The 20,987-nt window shown below is 39.7% G+C and overlaps 1 protein-coding gene and 1 long non-coding RNA gene across 3 annotated transcripts; one reads left to right on the forward strand and one right to left on the reverse strand.

Moving 5' to 3' along the window:
- The first annotated feature begins 194 nt into the window (after positions 1-194).
- LOC134314868 (uncharacterized) lies at positions 195-8,750 on the forward strand. Its single transcript, XR_010012430.1, has 3 exons — positions 195-318; positions 2,560-2,608; positions 8,660-8,750. It is a non-coding gene; the product is annotated as an uncharacterized LOC134314868 (long non-coding RNA).
- On the reverse strand, positions 2,610-20,622 carry pacs2 (phosphofurin acidic cluster sorting protein 2). Of its 2 annotated transcripts, XM_062995656.1 has the most exons (25): positions 20,330-20,622; positions 15,084-15,171; positions 14,553-14,642; positions 14,172-14,297; positions 13,284-13,437; positions 12,910-12,983; positions 12,740-12,820; positions 12,594-12,653; positions 12,335-12,477; positions 12,075-12,165; positions 11,229-11,300; positions 10,999-11,126; positions 10,616-10,748; positions 10,404-10,508; positions 9,798-9,904; positions 9,535-9,689; positions 8,841-8,951; positions 8,645-8,753; positions 7,824-7,856; positions 6,797-6,839; positions 6,626-6,668; positions 6,180-6,303; positions 5,783-6,003; positions 5,582-5,695; positions 2,610-4,875 (listed from the first exon to the last, which is right to left on the reverse strand). In XM_062995656.1, exons 1-25 carry the CDS (start codon positions 20,446-20,448, stop codon positions 4,757-4,759), a joined length of 2,643 nt encoding a protein of 880 aa, XP_062851726.1. In that variant the 5' UTR covers positions 20,449-20,622; the 3' UTR covers positions 2,610-4,756. The 2 variants fall into 2 exon arrangements, with proteins under 2 accessions (XP_062851726.1, XP_062851727.1); XM_062995657.1 differs by lacking the exon at positions 7,824-7,856.
- Positions 20,623-20,987: the final 365 nt, after the last annotated feature.

Genomic DNA, 20,987 nt, shown 5'->3' on the forward strand with positions numbered 1-20,987 from the left:
GAATATAAATGTAAATTTTTAACGGCATGTGTTGCCAGATTGGGCGGATTTTATTTGAAACTGGCGGAGAAATTAGCAGGTTTCAAGGTGTCAAGACTTTAAAAACTAAAATATTTTAAATGTCACTAAATTCATAATTACTGATCTGTAAGATATCAGCAGTTAATTAGTGTGATGTAGTGAGTATGTTTGGGCGGTTTTCCATGCATTTTGGCGGATTTTGATTTTGAAATGACGTTTTGACACTAGCAATCTGGCAACCCTGGTAAAGGCGCAAGAAACGGCAGTTTGGAGATTTGCTGCAGCAGCATGTTTGAGGTAAGTGTTTCCAGTTTATTTTAATACCTTAAATGCTAATAAAATAGATGTTTGAAATATTACTAACCATATTCTTAGTTTAATTCAATATATTATATTTATTGGTTCAATATATTTAGTTTAATTCTCTGAAAACTTTCAGTTTTCCTCTTCAAGTCATGAATATAAATCCCCAGGAGAAATTAGCGATAGATAAAATGTCAGTGCAAGAATGAATGAAAATGGTAGCTGCCTGCCTGCCTGCCTTCTGGCTAGCTAACCTAAGATAAAAAAAAAAGCTATTTAACTTTGATAGGATAGTATGTGCTCAATATAATGAAGCTAACTAAGCTGTGAAACACGATTTTAGAAGCTAGTTAACGTTACCTTACTTAGCTAAAATAAGAATTTACCTCAGGGAAACGTTTGTGAGTGTGGGCAAAAGAGTTATATACGTTAATACAGTTTATACAACAGTTAGTTCCGACCTTACAATCTGATTGGTTGAGAAGCGTTCTAACCGTGCTGATATTCGTGATAACAGCACGGCCTTTTCACACCATAACTGTATTACTCCGCTGACGCGTTGCCAGTAACGACAAGCTTCATGCACACAAACGCGCACGCAGGCGACACAGACTTTATTCCCGATCGCGTTTTAAATCCGTTATCTGATATACAATCTAGCGCACTGTGTAGGGAACATAAATCAGTTGTCTAATATATTGTCTAGTGCACTATGTAGGGAACATTAATGTGTTTGTAACGCGAACAGTTAGCTTAATAGCCCAGTTAGCAGCTCCTAAAAGTTCAGTTATCATCCATAATCCTTTGGTGTGTGTGAGTTTTTTTATTTCTTTTTTTTCCCTTCAGAGGTTCTTGCCTTTTTCTTCTTGTTGTTCTTGCCTCCCTGAAATGAGTTTTTGCTACTTGGGATGTCTGCTTTGTAGTGTTAAACTTTATATTCGTTGTGGAACTATTTTTTGGTGGAAGGTATTGTCAATATTAAAGCATATTTATTATGAAATTCAGGGCTTCTTTGATTTATTTTCTTTCTTTATTTTGTAAAAACTGTTGTATAAAAGCAATAGAACACTCGAGGTCGTGTGTTATCGCGAATAACATCCGACCGAATCACTGCCGTGATGTTATTCGCGATAACACACTCCCTCTCGTGTACTATTGCTTAAATATCACTAATGTTAATTATTATTTATTTCTAATGTTTCTAACATAGTTTGTTTATACATGGTGCAGTATTTGTCCTTATTTTAGCGAGGGTTGTGATGAAGGTTGATTGTCTTTCATTTGTGTGTGTGTGTGCGCGCGCGCGCTTTCCCATATTTTGATACGTTTGCTTAATTTACATTTTCAGCATTTAGCTGACGCTTTTATCCAAAGCGACTTACACAATAAGCTGAACTGAGGGTTAAGGGCCTTGCTGAGGGACCCAATAGTGGCAACTTGGTGGTGGCGGGGCTTGAACCGGCAACCTTCTGTTTACTAGTCCAGTACCTTAACCACTGAGCTATCACTGCCCCTTAATAATAGTATGTGGTGTTTTGTATTTTGTTGTGCTTATTACTGTACCCTGATCGATGTTGTATATACAGTGATGTTTTTATTCATTGTTAATTTGAAATTCAATTAAAAAAAAAAAGAGAGGTACACAATCATGGTGCTGTAAGAGTATTTTTACTTTTACTGCATACAAATTATGCAGAATCACTTATATAATGTGATCTGAATCTTCCTCGTCACTTTTGAGGAATTTCATCTCCATTCTTCTTCATTAGACCTGCTTTAAACCAGGCACACTGTTTTTCTCTGGTCCCTTTATTTGGACTTCTCTCTCTTAGATATGCCCTGTTATGCCTGTTGAGGGCCTGGTCGGTAACACAGCTAAGATCTGAACTATTGCTACTATTGTTGGTTAACAATTTTGTATTATGGAGTTAGGAACACTGAACTCAAGATAATTTGTATGCACTTGTTTTCCTAAAACCTTTTCTGACGTTTTGGGTTAGTTGTTGCCAAGCCTAAATTCATCAGGCCTGGCAATTATGAGTAGAGTTCTTATTGCTTTAGGTAAACTTAATTTAAAGATTAATTTAATTTAGTAAACTGGCTGACTGAGTAACCACAGGTGTAAAGGTGTCAGACCATTTTGTTCAATAAGTTGGTACAGTATGTTTTACTTTGAGTGTAAGTGATTTATCTTTGTGTAACTCATGTTTTATTTACCAATGTGAAATCATTTAGTGTCATCAAAGACAGAAAAGAAGTGACTGCAAAGTAACGACTCGGAGAGGTTAGTGTGCGTAGTTTATTATTTCCAGTTTAGGAAACACAGTGGTAGTATTTTTAAAATTTTTCTCTTTTTTACAAATCATCTCATCCTCCTCCTCCATTATTCTTCCTGCTGTATAAATCCCTCACAGATTTCATTATTTGTTTATGGTGTAAAAATGAAAATATTGATGCAGCGTTACACAACTCATCGATTTCTCATTTCTTACCAATAATTATTACTGTATTTTCTTTACAAAACCATTATTTGAAATGAATCAATCACATTACAGCAGAGAAAACAGAAAGAAAACTCAAATCTTTACACAAACAAAAAGAAAAAAAGAAAAATCCTTATAACACAGATGCATTGAAACCGTATAAATCATCACAGGAGTTAATTGTACCCTCACATTTCTAAAACAGTTCTAAAAGTTACAAAAACAGTAAACATGGTGCTGATTAATTAATAAATAAAATTAGTAATTAAAGCTTCAGAAATACTGAAAGTAATCAAGCTGTAACAGCACTTCATTCACAACTTATAAACATTCCTGGCAGGTTTTTACGCTAGCTCATGGAATTGTAACTGTCTATATTAATGTCCTGTCCAAAAGTGCACACTCTCACTAATTTAACAGGTGGGGAAAAAAGTTTAAATAGATTGTAGGTATATTAAACGTTAAAACACAAGATAGCAATGCTAATTTCACATGTATAGAGTTTAAATAGCCCATATTTGTAATAAAATATTTTTTTTCATGGGAAGGTTAGCCAGTTGCAAATATGCAAGCTAATACACGTTAATATAATAATGTGGCACGTCTAATTTCTCATTATTTTAAACTTAGTGCAAACTTTTATTTATTATAAAAGAAATACAATTGCTAGTTTTCTGTTAAATATTAAAGTAAAGCAAGACGAATTATAAAGCTGCGCTCGGTTTATTGAACAGAATGTCATCAGTTGTGTTAAATTATCCTTTATATAAAATGTTACTTACCTGTAAAAGCTTTTGAAACTTTAGTCAATATAAATGCACTGAAATACATACATGTAAATCTTCTTTATTGTTTCAGATCAATTGCAGGTCATATGACTTAATCGAATGGTTAATAGGTTGGATGGTTTAGTTTGTGCACTTTGTGACAGGATAAATCACAAAATTTTCTTGATTTGCTTCACACTCATTCTGAACGTAACTGCTGATAAACACTTCTGGTCATCTGTTGCTGATAAAATTACGTTAACTCGGTTTTTCTATCTGATGTCCATATTCATGGCTTCAACCTTCAGTTTTTGTAGTGTACCGTCAACAAATTAAAGGTGCTTCATTCTACAGTACCATTCCTTATACATTCATAAACATAAACAGACACACACACAGTATAGACGAAATCAGACTGGGTACAAAGACTGAACCCTTAACTGATGTGGAGGGGAAAAAGCAGAGACTCATGCAGCTCACATCACTCACCCAATCAGCTAGTTCAAAAGAATTGATTTAGTAAAAAGAGTCGTTACAATGAATCAAATGAATTAAACTCTGCAAAGTTTTTTTTTCAATTTAGACGGTGAACCAAATGAATCACATTTGCCAAGTAGAGACCCTGATAGGAAATTGTTTAAATGATTTATTTGTTTCAATAATAGGTCAGTTAAATCAAAAACAAGTCCAAACAAAATCCAAATGATCAAATGACTGTAGAGTTTGATTCACTTCAACAGGTACTGTTAATAAATCAAGTCTCTGTGTTTAGCTGTAATGTGATTCAAATAACTTAGATAATTTCTTGAACAAGAAGTAGGATTAAAAACTAAATTAAGTTAAACTCAGTAAATAAAATTTGCAGCGTTTGATTCACTTAAACTAGCAGTTCTAAGAATGGAATGACCAATAAAACTGCAACGTTTTTTCACTTTGTATGAATTTGTGTGGAGCAGGAAGAAGTTCTGACTACACCAAACTGATACCGCCATCAATTAGAACCGGTTAATCAATCCACATGATCAGTTCATTAGTGTCAGTTAAAAATAGAGAACTTAACAAGAAACATCCCCTTAGCTAAAAGTCTCATAAAAACACAAGTGCAAAAGAACAAACTAAGACTTAAGACGGTGGAGTGGAGGGAGTAGTAAAGGCAGTTTAAAGAACATAAAGAAAGGGGGGTCAGTAGCCTCCTTTGGAGTGTCCAAATACTCCGAGGGGAAAGTGCTTGACATGAGAAGACCACTGAGCAGCGAGCTGGAAGAACTTCACATCGTTCCACTCCATACCGTCTATACACACTGTAAAAAAACACACACGTACCTCCTTATTACAAACTCTAAATATTAGACAGAATGAGTATGAGGTAAAGCACTGAGTGACTGGTGGGTGACCAGGGTGGTGCTACAAATTTTGGAACCTACACCATTTACAAAAAAAATATATATCCTCACAGCCATTGCATCTGTTGAGTGCTCAACCCGGATGGTGGCACCACTAAGACTTGAACACAAGACTCAGCGGTGGATGGTAATAGTGGTAGCTCATCTGTTATTAACTAGTAATCAGAAGGATTCTGGTTCAAGCCCCACCACCATCAAGTTGCCCCCCTAAGCAAGGGCCAACCTGCAGTTGCTCAAGTTGTATTTAGTTTGTTTTAAAAGAGCCTTCAGTGGCCTGCACCTCAGCCCCATGAATTCAGAATGAACTTGAACATCAATTAAGACTTCCTTAACCAACTTCAGTGCCCTGCCATACAAATGCACAAATGACTTTAGACATACGGTACTTCTGACTTGTGAGAAGCCTTATCAGAAGAGTGGCTGTTGGTATTGCTAAAAGATCAGATAGAGGTCAATTAATACAATTTATTTTTGAAACAGGTTTTCAAAAAAGCTCATGATCAGGTGTCTGAATACTTTCGAACCAGTCTATTACAGGGCAGAATGGTCTGGGAAATAAAATAATTAAGTGATTAGGTGATTGATTGTTCAAGTAGTTGATTACCTTTCAGCATGGTTTGCTGGTGTTTAGCAGTGCAGATAAGGCGGCTGATTCCCTCGATCACCTGACTTTTCGACTCCACGTCTTTGTCTTTTGTTTTTTTCGGCAGAAACATTACTAAATACAACAAAAGATATTCTGCCTTATTCACCAGCTGTGTTTCAAATCATCACTTCATATTTTTATTATTAATATAATTTATACCTTTCTTGTTTTTCTCCTTGGTGACGACGGTCATGGACATGGTTGGCCCCGCCTCTACCCCACTCAGTGGGAGGCGACTAACCTGCAGCGAACGGAAGGTGCACTTGAGCGTATTTTTGGGGGCAGAGTCTCTCTTCTCCACCTCTCGCTTCTTCTCTAAAGGAGCGACCCAGTAATCCACTTGCAGCCCCATTAACTCCCCCTGTCCTCCAATGAGGGAACTCCAGTCCCCAAAACAAGGAGAAAACAGAAAGTACAAAAATAGAAACATAAAAAAGTTTACTCAGATAACCGAACAAATTCCAAATGACTTCCTATAGATTGCACTCACCCTACATACGGTTATATAAATAACTATGGCTATAATTATATAGCTGCTAATAGCATAAGCATCTACCTGCAGTAGGAGTGGATTGAGGGAGATGATGGAGGAGTGGGTGATGGATCTTTCATTAATGGAGAGATCTGAGGAGGAGTGGAGGAGAGCAGAGACACTAACGGAGTAGCATCATCCGAATCACCTACAGAGAGAGACATTCACATTAGGTACACGACATAATCAAAAGTCTGTAGATACCAAATCACCCCTTGAACACCAACCGCTTCAAAAGTAATTCAGTGACTTTAGCTGCTATAGTCTTCTGGAAAGCTTTCACTACATTTTGGAATAGGACTGCGGGGAATTATGTCAATTTAGCCTTAAGATGAATTAAAGTATTTTATTTACTAGCACTAGCCAAACAAAACCCTAAATCATGACAACCAGCAACACTACTGTTTCACAGTCATTTACCAGAAGAACTAATGAAGAGCTACAAAGAATGTGGAAAGGGTGATACTGACCTGACGCAGCAGAGCTCTGTTCCACCAACCCCACCTTCACCATCTACAAACACACACGCACATACACATCATTCAATAATTATTATTCAAAGTTAAGTACTAGGACAAAATTGTGTGTGTCTGTGTGTGTGTCTGTGTGTGTGTGTGTGTGTGTGTGTGTGTGTTATGTACCCCTATAAAAGGGATGAATTTCTGGCAGGAATCTTCATCTGGACTGTAGAGAAACAGATAACAGAAATTAATCGGAGCAGTTGTGTGTGCTGACTATTAAACACTATTTCTAAACAGAGGAGACAGAAAAGTAGAAACCTGTTTCACCTACAAGGTGTGAAAAAAGTATTTGCTCCCCTTTTTTGATGAACTCTTTTAATGTATATTAGTTCCAAATGATTTCAGATCATTAAATACATTATGATTTTACACACGGAGAACTCAAGTACAGACATATTTTATAAAAACATTATAGAATTTCTTTAGGAAAAAAACCCAGTTGCAGCACCTGACTGAAACTTAACATTTTCTATAATCTGATCTAAATCTAAATTTCACGTCACTGGAATTTCAGCTCTACTCTTATTTATCAGACCTGCTTTAAATAGAACACTTAGGTCCTTAGGTCCCACCAGATCACAGCATCTCTACTGGGTTCCAAATTTTTTATTTAGTTTTTGTTCAGACATTTGTTCAGAGATCCAAAATACAATTACACCTCAGCTTCAGATGACCGACATATTTCTTGGTTAGCAGTGGTTTCCTTCCTGCTACCCTCCTATAAATCGTCTGTTTGCAGCGTCTCATTTGTATTGTGGAGTCTTAAGCCCTGACGTAAGCTGAGACCACTTCTGAGTAGATTTACCACTGTCTGAATTTTCTCCATATAAAGATAATAGCTCTTACTAAATGGGCTAAAATGGCTGTCCAGTAAATTTTTCTAAACTTGTTGATTGAGTAACCAGGGGAGCAATTACTGTTTCACAGTTCTAGCACTGTAACCAGGGAAGCAATTACAATTTTAAAATTCTAACATTGAAAGCTGCAAATATTTAGCTATGTGTGCTATTTATAAACACAAAATTACACAAATTTGAAAGTTCATGCATGTGACATGATTGGCACAACAATATGCAATAGTTGAAGTGATTTTTGAAGCTCATGCAGCGGGTAAGGGGGTAAGTATTTGGAATACAAAAGCTACTACCTTACAGCAAAATCAAAATGAAAACTCTTTTTCCTTTAGGGAGCACACAAACACACACACACACATGTTAATGATGCTTTTAATGGAACAACAAAGTCTAAAGCTGTAACTAATCAGCCAGACTGCACTGGAAACATTCTTCTAACTGCACTTTGATTACAGTAGACAGTTTTGGTGCTCGGGTGTCACAGCAGTGCTGCAATCTCAAGCTCTCGAGTTTGCATCTCAGCTCTGCTATCAGCCGGCCAGGGTCCTACACAGACACATGATTGGCTGTGTGTCTCGAGTGGGAAGTACAATGGCTGAAACAGAATACATTAACGCTTGGGCAATTGTGGCCTCTGCTGACCGGTCGAGCGATACTGCCTTTAGCGGGGGAAATGTTGTGCGCATGTTGGGGTGGGGGTGTTGGCAGCGACAAGAGAGATAAAATTCAACTAGCGACGTCTAGATCGAGTAAAAAGGGGGAAGCACTCAATAAAGAATTGATAAAAATTATCCAACCATAAAGTTGTCGTCAAAAAGTTCAGAACTAAAAGTGTCCACACGGACACACCCTTTCATATTTGCACATGTATGAAGAATAAAAGTGCAGTTAGCAGGTTGCCAAGTGCACAACAAATAAACTGCTTTTTTCGGTCAAACACCAGGGTTTTTAGAACAGTGGTGGTCAATTATGTCTAAAATTGAAAACAGCTCTCAGCAAATCAGCTATGTTAAGTATGAAACAATTCAAATATTTACATAGCAAACAAGCAAGTCATTTAAATAACAAACAAAACCACACAGATATTATGATCAGAGTGAGTATAAACCTTTACCTTTTGTGTTTGTAGGTTAACATTGCCTCCGCTATAGGAAGCTGATGTGCTCCGTTCGCACCCAGCATGTACTGAGTTACTCTGGAAGCAACGTCTGGATTATCCTGTCCTGTAATCACACACACACACACACAGTCTTTTAATGGACCAGTCCTAATATTTCCTAAATCAAACTCTTGCTGTTTTTATTCCTCACCTATAACTGGAGCTTCAGGTTTGTAGAATAAATCTTTCCAAGCTGAGTCCTGGAACAAACTGTTATATCTGTAATCAATACTGGCCAGGTACTTAGAGACCGGGTGTGCACCTAAACACACACACACACACACACACACACACACACACACACACAGATATTAACATTGCAGCAATGCAGATAATATGAACAAGAGAATTGAATTGAATTGAATGGTAAATCAGTTTCCCTAACTGCCTTTTTTAAATAAAGATGACAGACTGCAAAAAACTGCGGGCGGGTTAGTGAGGAAAAACCTGTGGGCGGTGTCTGCACCTACACACGTTCAATGCCAACTTTTGGAAAGATGTTTTCCAGACATATATTGTCACTATTGGTTGGTTCTATCAATTCATCACAGGGCAACACACACTCACATACTTGTACACAGAGCTTATAGACGACAATCCACCCTCTGCATGGTTTTGGAAGTTGGGAGGAAACCGGTGTACACTGAGAAAACCCTCACTGGTGAACACTAAACTCTTAAGAAAATATATCTACTTAATCTTTTCTACTGCTGGCTTATCCACTTTCACTTATTTCCACATTTACAGAATAGCATATTGGCACACACTTCTGAATACCACCCTAGGCTGCTGCCTGTGCCATGATTGATGCACAGTCAGAAAAGCCCTTACCAGTTCATACTCACCCAGTGGAATAATAAGAAAGCGCAGGTAACCCAGCCAATCAGGAGTCTTGTGAGTCAGGTGATCCACAAAGAGGCGTAGCACAGTGGACAGGTAATGTTGTGCACCGGCAACTGCAATCTTCACCGGGGTGGGAGTGATGGAGTTACTGTTACAGCTGCACACACATTTTTTTGTGTCAACATAATTAGGACTAGATTGATTGCACCCATTAAACTGATCTCAACTCTCCAGCCACTAGAGAGGGAAAAATGCAGAAACTCACAATCTCTGTATTCGAGAGATAATGGTGTTGAACGCTGCTTGAACATCAGCGCTGGTGTACGTACACACTACAGGATGGGCGTGATTCTGCAGAACATCTGACAGATACTGACAGAAACAGAGAAAATAAACAAACACACATATACACAAAGTATACACACGTTATAGACACACATTTATACACACACACAAATTACACACGCATATCTGTATGTAAACAAATTTGAAACAGACATTAAAAGAAATGATTCTTATTTAGACTGATTCAGTTCAAAGTACCTGTTCTTCTCCGTGAGAAAGGTAATTATGATTTCATTATACATTTAAATGATTTAGATTTTATTTACACTGAATCTGGGTTCAATTTTGATTCTAATTATAAATCTAAATTTAATTTAAATCTGATCCTCAGTTAAATTCAGTTCTGACTCTGATTCTAACTTTGATTCAATTTTGATTCGATTCTGATTCTATTATTAAATTAAATTGTCTTATTGTGGTCTTTTTTCTGATTCTGGGTCCGACTGATGGAGCTCTGTGTGGTACAGTTTATGTTGAAGCGGTTTCCATAGCAACGGTGTGTGTGTAATGCGCAGGTCTGACTCACCTGGCCCTGCCAGTCAGAGGTGTTGATGAGGATGATGCTTTCAGGAAGGTGATCATCAGATACTAGGATGTGATTCAGCTGATCATACACAGTCTTACGAGGAATCTAACAAACACATTAAACAACTACATCACACATCAAAGCACTTAGATAAAACATAAAAGAAACAGAATCACACATTTAGGGGGCTGAGTATGTAGGTGTGTGTGTACCTGAAGGGGGCAGTGTGTATGGATGGAGTGTTCATTATCCAGGCTGTTTGCTCTCTCATTAGGTGGTCGACTCGTCTGACGTTCTTTTAGCGACGTGCTTCGCCCTCTACGTACAAAGTGCTTTACTTCCTGCCTACAGAGCGGGACAGAGAAAGAAGGGTGTGGTTGAATCTTCTCTAAATCCTAATCTATTTTCTTTAGTTCTTTTAGTGCTAAGGTCCAGTTCAAAGGAACAAGTGCAAATTTGGCTTCAGTTTAGATGCAGTAAAGATCAAAATTGATCAGCTGTGATGAAAACAAAGGGTTTCCAGAAACTGTGTTCCCATTGTTCTTTGTGTTCCCAGTGTTCTTTGTGTTTCCAATGTCCCTAGTTAATGTATCACCTGTTTGACTGGATGATAAGAGACTCAGTTTTGGTCATCCTGCCTGTGGGGGGCAGCTTTTCCAGGAAAGAGTCTATGTTGTCCATCATCTCTAACTCTGTGGTTGGGGTCAACACCTCAGGCTGTGCCTAAACACACACACACACACACACGCACACAAATTTTGATACTGCCAAAATAATTGGTCATCTTAATGTAATATTTTGTGTGTGTGTGTGTTTGATACATACAAAAGTGATGCCATCAGACACATCTTCCATTTGGAACTTTCCTCCTGAGGCCTTCATTTTGTCAGGATCCATCTGAGATACAAAGAGATGTTGGGATTTATGTATACAAATGTGGCTTATGCAAAAATTCTCAGACCCCTGTTTAAATTTTCATGTGTTACTGATTTCCTTAAGGTCGACTGATAAATCAGTTAGCAATGTCTCATGATACTGAGGTTCAACAAGCATATCAGCTAACAGCTGGAATCAGGTCATTAATGTCTCTAACAGTTAAAAAACGATTTAAACCTGTGACACATTCTAAACACTAGAGGGCGATTAGAGGCACTCATCTCTCACTGCAGTAGGTGCAGTAGATTGTACAGCACATGATGGTTTACATTTTCATTTTCATTTTCAACATTTAGCGGACGCTTTTATCCAAAGCGACTTACACACAATGAGCTGAACACGATGAGCAATTGAGGGTTAAGGGCCTTGCTCAGGGACCCAACAGTGGCAACTTGGTGGTGGTGGGGCTTGAACCGGCAACCTTCTGTTTACTAGTCCAGTACCTTAACCACTGAGCTATCACTGCCCTCACAGGAAAAAAAAATCTTTAACATGGATGAAGAAAATTCACAGGTCCACACTCTAATAACTTTGACACAACCATACGGTAACAATTAACACTGCTGTGAATTTTACAGATTACATTTTTACAGATTTACATCAGTAGCATCTACTGATGTCTTTTCCTTTAACATAACACAGATTAGCTGTTTTAGTCTCCATAAAACTATAACACCAGTCTATTAAACCTCTTAGTTAACAAAGCTCCTGCCATCAGTATATATGTGTGTGTACCGGACTGGGTGGTTCTCTGTGACTTCGGACGCTGTGTAGGCTGCCAATCTCTGTTTGAGAGCTGGATAAAGACACTCCCTCAAAATATGGCCTACAAAACACACACACACACACACACACAAGTAGTCCAGTATTATGAATGTGACTCTTGAGTAATGCAGCAAAAGAGCAATCACCTTGTCTTCGGAAACTGTGAAAAAACCATAAGCTGTGTGAACTTGCAAACACGTTCCTGGAGGAACTGACTCTGGCTAACTCACTTGAGCTGAGGTTTAGGCGTGCTCAGTACACTGTCATCATCCTCCAGATCTGGACTGTCACTCGCATTCTCAAAATCCAAACTCTCCAGATCTTCCTCTACCTCAGGAGGAGGTTCAGCAGGGTCCTGCTCGGAGTCTAACACCTGTATAAGAACAAAAACACTCAGTACATGTTTTATTTTTCTTCTGATGTAGTCTTTGATATTTTAAACACTCCCCGCCCACCCCAACCCTTTCTCTCATGTGGGGAGTATCTCACCTCGTCTGAGACTCTGAATCGTTTCAGCAGAGCCACAACTCGCTGCTTAAAGTTTTGCTGCTAATGAAGAGAATAAAATGTTACACACTTTCAGCAGAACATAATACACATTAGTGTGTGTGTGTGTGTGTGTGTGTGTGTATTACCCTTGTGATAGATGTTGTTCGTACAATCGACCGTCGTTGCTTTTTGGATTTCCTCACTTCAAACTCATCATCTTCAAGATCCTAAGCACACATACACACACACACACATACACTGTAAAATATGCAGTAAACACGTGTGTGCGTGTGTGTGATTTACTGACAGTTCATACCTGTCCATGTACAGCGTCATCACTCGCTTCCTGCTCTGAGGAGAAACTCTCATACTCTTCTTCTGAATAATTCTCTAAACACACACACAACAACAACATCAACAATACTGTACCTGAAGTGTTTGAAGCTCATGAGCTCCGCCTCCTCGTTGGTTTGCATGTACAGGAACTTTGAAAGTTTATGAGATTAAAAAGACTTAGTGAATTTAAAAGAGATTCATGACTACTGCATGGATGGCAGGAGCTCCAGTCACAAAGTGACTCACCTGGCTTGTTTCGTGTCATATATGGTGTACACCAAGAAAACAATACAGCCCTGAATGCTAGAACCCAACAACTACATTTAATGTAGTGTGTGTGTGTGTGTGTTATACCAGAACGTTTGATCTTCATGAGCCCCGCTTCCTCATGATCTATTGGTTGGCTGCAGAGTGAGTAGATCCAAATTTCGGCCACTTTGCCCATCAGCTCCTTCTGATTACTGTACAGAGCCAAAACTTGTTCTCCATCTGCCGGGTGCTGCATTACCTACACACACACACACACCATCCATTTTAAGTACGGCATCATTGTGAAATACTGTTCAACGTCACATACGGTGATTTCTAATCATTGTTATTAAATGATTTATCCTGGTCAGGGTCCATCACAGGGTTTGACTCTCTCCCCCCAGATATAGCTAACCATGTCTGTGTAGAAGCAAGGCCGGTCAAGAGCACCTCTGAGATTCAAACCCAGATCATAGCAGTGGGGGGGCATAAATATGCTCTGCGCTACCTGAGAGCCGTAAGTTTAATGATACTAGATATGAAAACTTTATAAACGCAAGGTCCCTATTATGGACTCACAATTTTAAAACTCCCCATATTTTTTTGTGTATTTTTTCCTTTATTCACCTAATCAAGCCATGACCAATTGGAGCTTCATATCATGATGCTCCCACCACCATACTTCTACTGTCTGATTGAGGCCCCAGCACAAGTGTTGGAAAAATACAGAGAGGGTGTTGTGTTACTCTCTATAGGCTACGGATCTCTGTATGAATGATTGATGTAAAGATTTAGTAAGCAGTTGTACGCCAGTTTGGCGATGCACTTGTTAGCCTATGCGCCTCCTCTGCCAGTGGTGGTGTCATGCGACAGCTGTGACCACCCACAATCAGTTTTATTTCCAGATTCATGTAAAAAGGACAGTCACTGCTGAGCTCTGTTAGTGGGATTAGATGGAATTCTGGGTAATGTAGTGTGTTGAATGTGCAGTACCTCGGCCATGTCGACAGATCCAGCAGCGAGAGTCTTGTAACCAAGAATAGTTCGGTTCTTATAGCGCTTTCTCCTCTGCAGTAAAATCTGTAATTTATTGCCTTCTCGCTTCAGGAAGTGAGGATACTACACAAACACACGCACACACACACCAACACACTTGTTATGTACTGGACTTGTTAATGAACAATAAATACAATAATACATAAAATACGTTATGTATTCATATTATACTATAATTTATATTTTTTTCTTTCACCACCCGAATCATGCAGCAGGTGGATTGCTAATCTAAATGACCCCACGCTTTTTGGCTGTGAACTCTTGAGCTGGATCAGAATTTGCAGTATATAGATAAAGTGTGTGTGTGTGTGTGTGTACCTGTAAAGAGAAGGTGAGAGCAAGGTCAGTCTCTACGGTGCCAGTAGGGGGCAGCATGATCTCATGAGAGCGAAGAATTCTCTTTGAACCCTGATCACACAAACACATCCACACACCCGCAAACACACACACACACACAGTATCTGTCGGAACCAGCTCGGGTACAATTATAGTATGAATTTGGTTTGAATTACAGTTTGAGTCTGGTTGAACTGATGGAAGAAGAACTAATTTAGGGGTTTCATAGCAATGGGAGTTGATACTTATGCAATCAGAACATCCAAGTTTTTCTCCACTTTTATATTGCACCTAGTGATCCCAGGCAGGCCGGACTCACCATGACCATGGTCAGGATAAAGTGGTGGTAATACATGAAAAATAATCTTCATTTTTGTCAGATGTGTCAAAAAGCAAAAAAGGGCTGTCAAGCATATCTCCACCAATCTGACACACGTGGCAAAATCTAAACAAACAAGCTGCTCCAGCAATTAATGGCAGTGAATAAAAGGGGTGAAATAAATGTGAGCTCACCTGGATTTTGACAGCGATGACAACTGATATAAGCTCTTTATCCAAATCCCTCAACACCACCAACTTCTTCAGAGTCAGACTACACAATCTACACACACACACACACAAACTTATTATACACCACCGACTCTAGACCTTGTCTGTTCAGGTGGTGGTTCAGTGTTAACATCAGCTACCTGTCTTGATGTTCCATTTCTCCATTCTTTAATCTCAGGGTCATAAAAATGTCACCAACTTTATCCGTTTCGTTTTGCACAGTTAAAATCATTAGTTTTTGTAAAACGTCTTCATGTGGATTATTGTTGAATTATTAAAGACACCCAGTTCATCCTTATTAGTATTTCTAAGTAATTGATTTATCCTAGTCTTTATTTACAATGATTATTTCGGTGGCTCGGTGGGTAGCACTGTCACCTCACAGCAAGAAGGTCCTGGGTTCGATCCCCAGGTTCTCCCCATGTCTGCGTGGGTTTCCTCCGGGTGCTCCGGTTTCCTCCCACAGCCCAAAGACGTGCAAGTGAGGTGAATTGGAGATACAAAATTGTCCAGGACTGTGTTCGATATAAATTGTGAACTGATAAATCTTGTGTAACGAGTAACTACCGTTACTGTCATGAATGTAACCAAAGCGTGTAAAATAAAGCAATAAGCAACGAGAGACCGTGCATTACTGCAATTTTAACATAAACATAAAATATAATAAAATACAACAATGTTCAATTTATAAATGTTTTTATTTACAAAAACACTTACAAAAAGCATTCTTCCGCGAAATCAGGTAGTCCGTTAACAGTGTTGCTAGGGAACATGAGGGCGAACATAACATTCGCAATAAACATTCCTCCACAAACACTATTACACTATTTCTTGGATGAAACACCCGTTTAATGATTAGGATTACTGTTTATATTAATCTGGACATTTCCATGTATAGTACATGACTTAAAATAGTGTTCAACCAAGTTTGTACTTTTTCTTTTCAGTGGCGTATTATTATTGAATGATGTGAGGTGGACATAGGTGTGCGTATATCGGGGATTTTACAAGATTTTAGGACCGGAACTATCCGTTTTATAACATGATGTTAAAATCTCAATAAACAAACAAACATCGATTATTTAACCTGAGGTTTAGGATCCAGGACCTAATGTCGTTGCAGCCACTCTAACATTAGTAAGTTAGTAATTACATATATGTTTCTACGGCTCTCTGTAAATCCACCACTGGCTGGTGAACAGAAAAACGTAATAGCTCCATAGGTGTTGAAGGAAGCCTGGTGCTAGTCTGCAGTGCTCCCTGGCCAGCATGGATGTTGTACATGAGAGAGAGTGTGACAGTATAGTGTGGAGGAATGGACATGTCTAAGAAATAAAGCATAAATGTTAAAAATACTGTGGAAAGTGAACTGTATTTGAAAGTAAACCAGCTGGCTGAAAACAGAAGATGAACAAAAAATTGTATAATTTGAACCACAAGTGTACAGCAATTTTCCATTAAAAAAAACTCCAGATTGTAATAATCCAACAAAGCTTTTTAAATTAATGAAACATTTCTATCGTGATGGGGTGGTCTCTTCCAGGATGATGGTGTGATGAAGGGTCCACTGAATGTTATAATGAGAATGAAAATAATTAGCAGATCTCTTGAACAACCTAATTAAACAACTTTTTTATTTCATTCTTGTCTATATATTTTTGACTCTGGAATCTCCCCAGCATCTGAGGCCGACAGCTAATCATTATGCACCGTTACCATGGAAATACAGCGCTCTACGTGTGTGCACCAGCCAAAATGTTTGTGGTACACACATGAGATCTGACCTAACATTACCTATTAATAATCTAATACCACCTTCTAATCATCCTGTTAACCTAGAAACACACACACTAGTTCATTCATTTAGTTTATCCTGGACCGAGTAGTGGTGGGTCCAGTGCTACATCTAACACTGACCTCTAAACAGGATTACAACTTTGACAGGACATCAATCTATCACAAAGCATTGGCGCCCACACAAAGGCCACACACTTAGATTACTCTACAGGAATAAAAGGTCCAAAGCTCCCCTGTGTGTCGGGAAGCACAGGGTGAGACTTCCTGCCCTACATCACAAGAGCTAACGCACATATATGCCCAGGGTAGTCCCTGATACTACGGTGTCATAACATAATAATAATAATAATTACTATTATACCCCCGTTCCAGATCCCCCCCACCCCCATTACGGGTAGTTCCACAGATTCAGGGTTTTAGGTTTAATTACTGCCTCTGGTTACTGTTTGTGAGTTTGGTGAAAGTCTGACACCATGTTCAGGGTGTATTCTCAGGGCTAAGTAAGTGTAAGTCCATGGACCACAAGAAGGTGCTTTGTGGTCTACTTGAAGCACAGAAACCACACCCAAGTTTATTTCCTCAAAAGTGCTTTAATTCTCTAGTTAACTCACCAAAAATCATATGATTTACTTTTCCTGATTCTCCTGGTTAATCACTTCTTTCTTTCTTCTAGTTCCTTAAAATCCCTGATTTTTTATTATTTAACCTCCCAGAATCCTCTGCTACACTTTATTCAATTCGTATAATCCACCTCAGCTAATCTTTTTAAACACACACATCATCCTTATGTGCCTCAGTCAGGTTCTGGTCCTGTTCAGGACCTGGTCCATCTTCACTATCTACTTAACTAAGCACATGTGATTAATTAGTGAGAAGATTAATGAGGTGTGTATGATGAGATTCTCTTTATTTAAAGTCTTAATTTTTCTACCTTCTTTTTTCATTAGCAGACCTCACCCAGGGTTCCTCCTACTGCTTCACATCTCTAAACCTGATCGCTACTGGATTTACAGGAACACCAGTGTGAATAAGGAGAAACCCCCCACCACAGGGAGGGGGTTGCGGGATCAGTTTGGGTAAGGATTGTTTCCAGAGCTGCTGAGTAATGCAAATTACAGGGGAGTGAGGAACAAAAACTGATGAGTCACACCAGAGCTTCAACATAAAGAAAAGAGAAGAATGCAAGAGCCACAGGATGCTGCTAGATCTTTGTTTACTCGTTTCTTACTCAGTGATGCTCTGATTCATTTATTACATTTGTATATACTCTCTCTCACACACACACACACACACACACACACATTGCACACACACGCTTGTGTACTTCAGAGAACAAAAAGCTCCAAAGCAAAATAACAATATGCAAAACACACTGAGCATTCATCCGCCCAAGTGTGTGTGTCTGTGTGTGTGTCTAAAAGAGAATGGTAGTGGGAGTGTGTGAAGCACAATGGTGTAAGTGTTTTCTCTTGGAGTGACATCTCAGCACACACACCACCAACACACACAAATATGATACGACCTCCAGCCTCAATCACCACTTTGTTCACTTCACAATGTGTGTGTGTATAATGTGTGTGTGTGCTTTTGTTCCAGAGCTTGCTAAATCCCACTTGAGAAAGTGCTGCAGCAGCAAAGCAGCAGGAGAGTTTGAAGAATACACACACACATACACACACAAAAACATCTGTAGATATGACCTGATCATCTTAGATCATCTCTGCCGGAACCAAAACAGTAATTAACATCTGCACCCTGATCCTGCATTTAAAAAGCAGAAACAGCTCAAATAAAACCCTTCAGGAACTCTTCAGCTCATTCTGATTCAAGATGTTTATGCACATGTGGAAATAGTTTTTAAAGCCAGACACTGAACTATGGTCTGTCTGAAATCAGGGAGTCTGGAGTTCATCTCAGGTGAGGCAGTAATGTGGCTGAATAGGTTTGGACAGGTGAATCATGAAGGATTTGTGGATATCATGGTGGTATGGGGAGGAAGAATTCCATGTGTTTTTAAGATCTCTGGGTGTTTGTAGGATCAGCCGGTAACCAAATCCCAGTGTTAGTTTCAGTCATCAGCAGCTTTACCATCCTCATCCTGAACAATTCCATCTTTTAGCAGCTAATTTCCTTTAAGACTGAAACGTAACCCCAGCTAAAAGCACAGAGCCCTGAGAACTCAATGTGATCAGATATAATCAGATTACAGTCAGTGTGGATGATTGATCTAAGTAATGGGGGTGGGGGGATCTGGAATGGGGTATAATAGTAATTATTATTATTATGTTATTACACTGTAGTATCAGTGTGACGGTTGGACTGTGAATATCAAGCGGTTGTAAACAGGATGCCTATGCAGAAGATCATGATTAATTACATACTGAATACATACTGTGTGTGTGTGTGTGTGTGTGTGTGTGTGTGTTATATGATCCAGTCTGATGAGATGATGTTCTCTGAATGATGTTTCTATTCCTGTACTGCCTGCAGAAGCACTCTGTCCTCATCCTGTCCCCCCACTGCACCTACACTGCACACTGTCCCTGCACTGTCCCCACACTTCACACAGTGTCCTCACACTACACGCCGCTTCTGCAATGTGAAAGTTTTTTCACATTGTTCTCAAATTGTCCTTACACTGTCTCGACACTGGTTTTACATGACACTGCACTCTGTTCCCACATCGTCACCACATTATACACTTGTTCACATTCCTACCCTGTCCCTATACTACCCACCATGTCCTCAGACTGCATTCATTTTGTCCCTGAGTATGCTGTCCAACTACCCTGCACACTGTCCCTACACTGTCTTTGTCCTATTATCTGACTGCATTGTCCCAATACTGCACTGCACTGCACACATTTGATGACAGCTGTTATCCCAGGTGTCAGAAGACAATCCAAGCATCTGAAGGTCAAAACTTTGCACGAGGGGCCAACAGTAGGAGCAGGACCTCCACCTTCCCATCAGTAATCAGTAAGGAAATATCCTCGCCACATCGTCACATCCCAAACAGCATCATGAAATATGTATTCTATACGTTCTTACTTTTATTTAGGTGTTAGTTTGTTTTGTGTTTATGTAAACTAGCTCCCTAAACCAGCCTGTCTGAAACTGAAACCAGACCTCTAATGACGTCATGGGGGCGGCCCTTGGGGGGGGGGTGTTTAAAGTTTTGTTTGTTTACTTGTTTGTGTGCCCGAGTCGAACCCAAAACCTTCAACACGCGCGCGCGCACCTGCTCTACACCTTACATGAAACGGCACGCTCGTGACGTCACGGGGACGTGAACGTTGGCGGCTCGTAGGTGGTTATAGGACGGAGAACGCGCACAAAACAACCTCGTGCACACACACACACACACGTGCATGAACATATGTATCGGTATGAAGGATTAGAGTAAGCAGTACCTCGGTACACAGCTCGATGAAGTACCGTCGATTTCCCATGTAGCGAAAAGGTTCATCGGTACAGGGGTGTTGAGCGCGCCGCTCCCGGGGAAGCTCACTCGCCCGCTCCGCTCCGCCATGGCTTCTCCTCGCGACCACAACACCAACAATATATATAAATATATAAAACAAACAAACTGCAGCTTCAAAGCGAATCAAAGATCCACCGGCTCTGTACAGCCCGAGCTCCCGGCGCGCGCCTTCATCTCTATCACGCAGCGCGCGCTTCTTCTCTATACCGAGCGCTCGCGACACTGGCGCTCCGCACCGAGAACTGTGCAGCAGTATAGACAGCACCGCCTCCCAGATCACCCCCCCCCTCCCCCTCATCCACCTTCCCAACATGGCACAGGAAGTCACGTGAACAGGGTCATCCCGGACAACCAGTGCCCCGAGCGCGCGCCCGATGCGCGTTCATTCACAAGTGTGACTGGCCAAAAGTATATGGACATCAAACAACAAACTTGTTGCAAAATCCATAGACATAAAGTCCCCACTTGCATGCATAACAATAACAGCCTCCGAAACTCTGGGAATGTCTATTACAAGGTTTCAGAGTATAACTGTGGGGATTTGTGCCTGTTTAGCTAAAAAGGCATTTGTAAAGCCAGATATTCTA

The sequence above is a fragment of the Trichomycterus rosablanca genome, chromosome 5 (genome assembly GCF_030014385.1).
Source record: "Trichomycterus rosablanca isolate fTriRos1 chromosome 5, fTriRos1.hap1, whole genome shotgun sequence".
Taxonomy (NCBI): domain Eukaryota; kingdom Metazoa; phylum Chordata; class Actinopteri; order Siluriformes; family Trichomycteridae; genus Trichomycterus; species Trichomycterus rosablanca.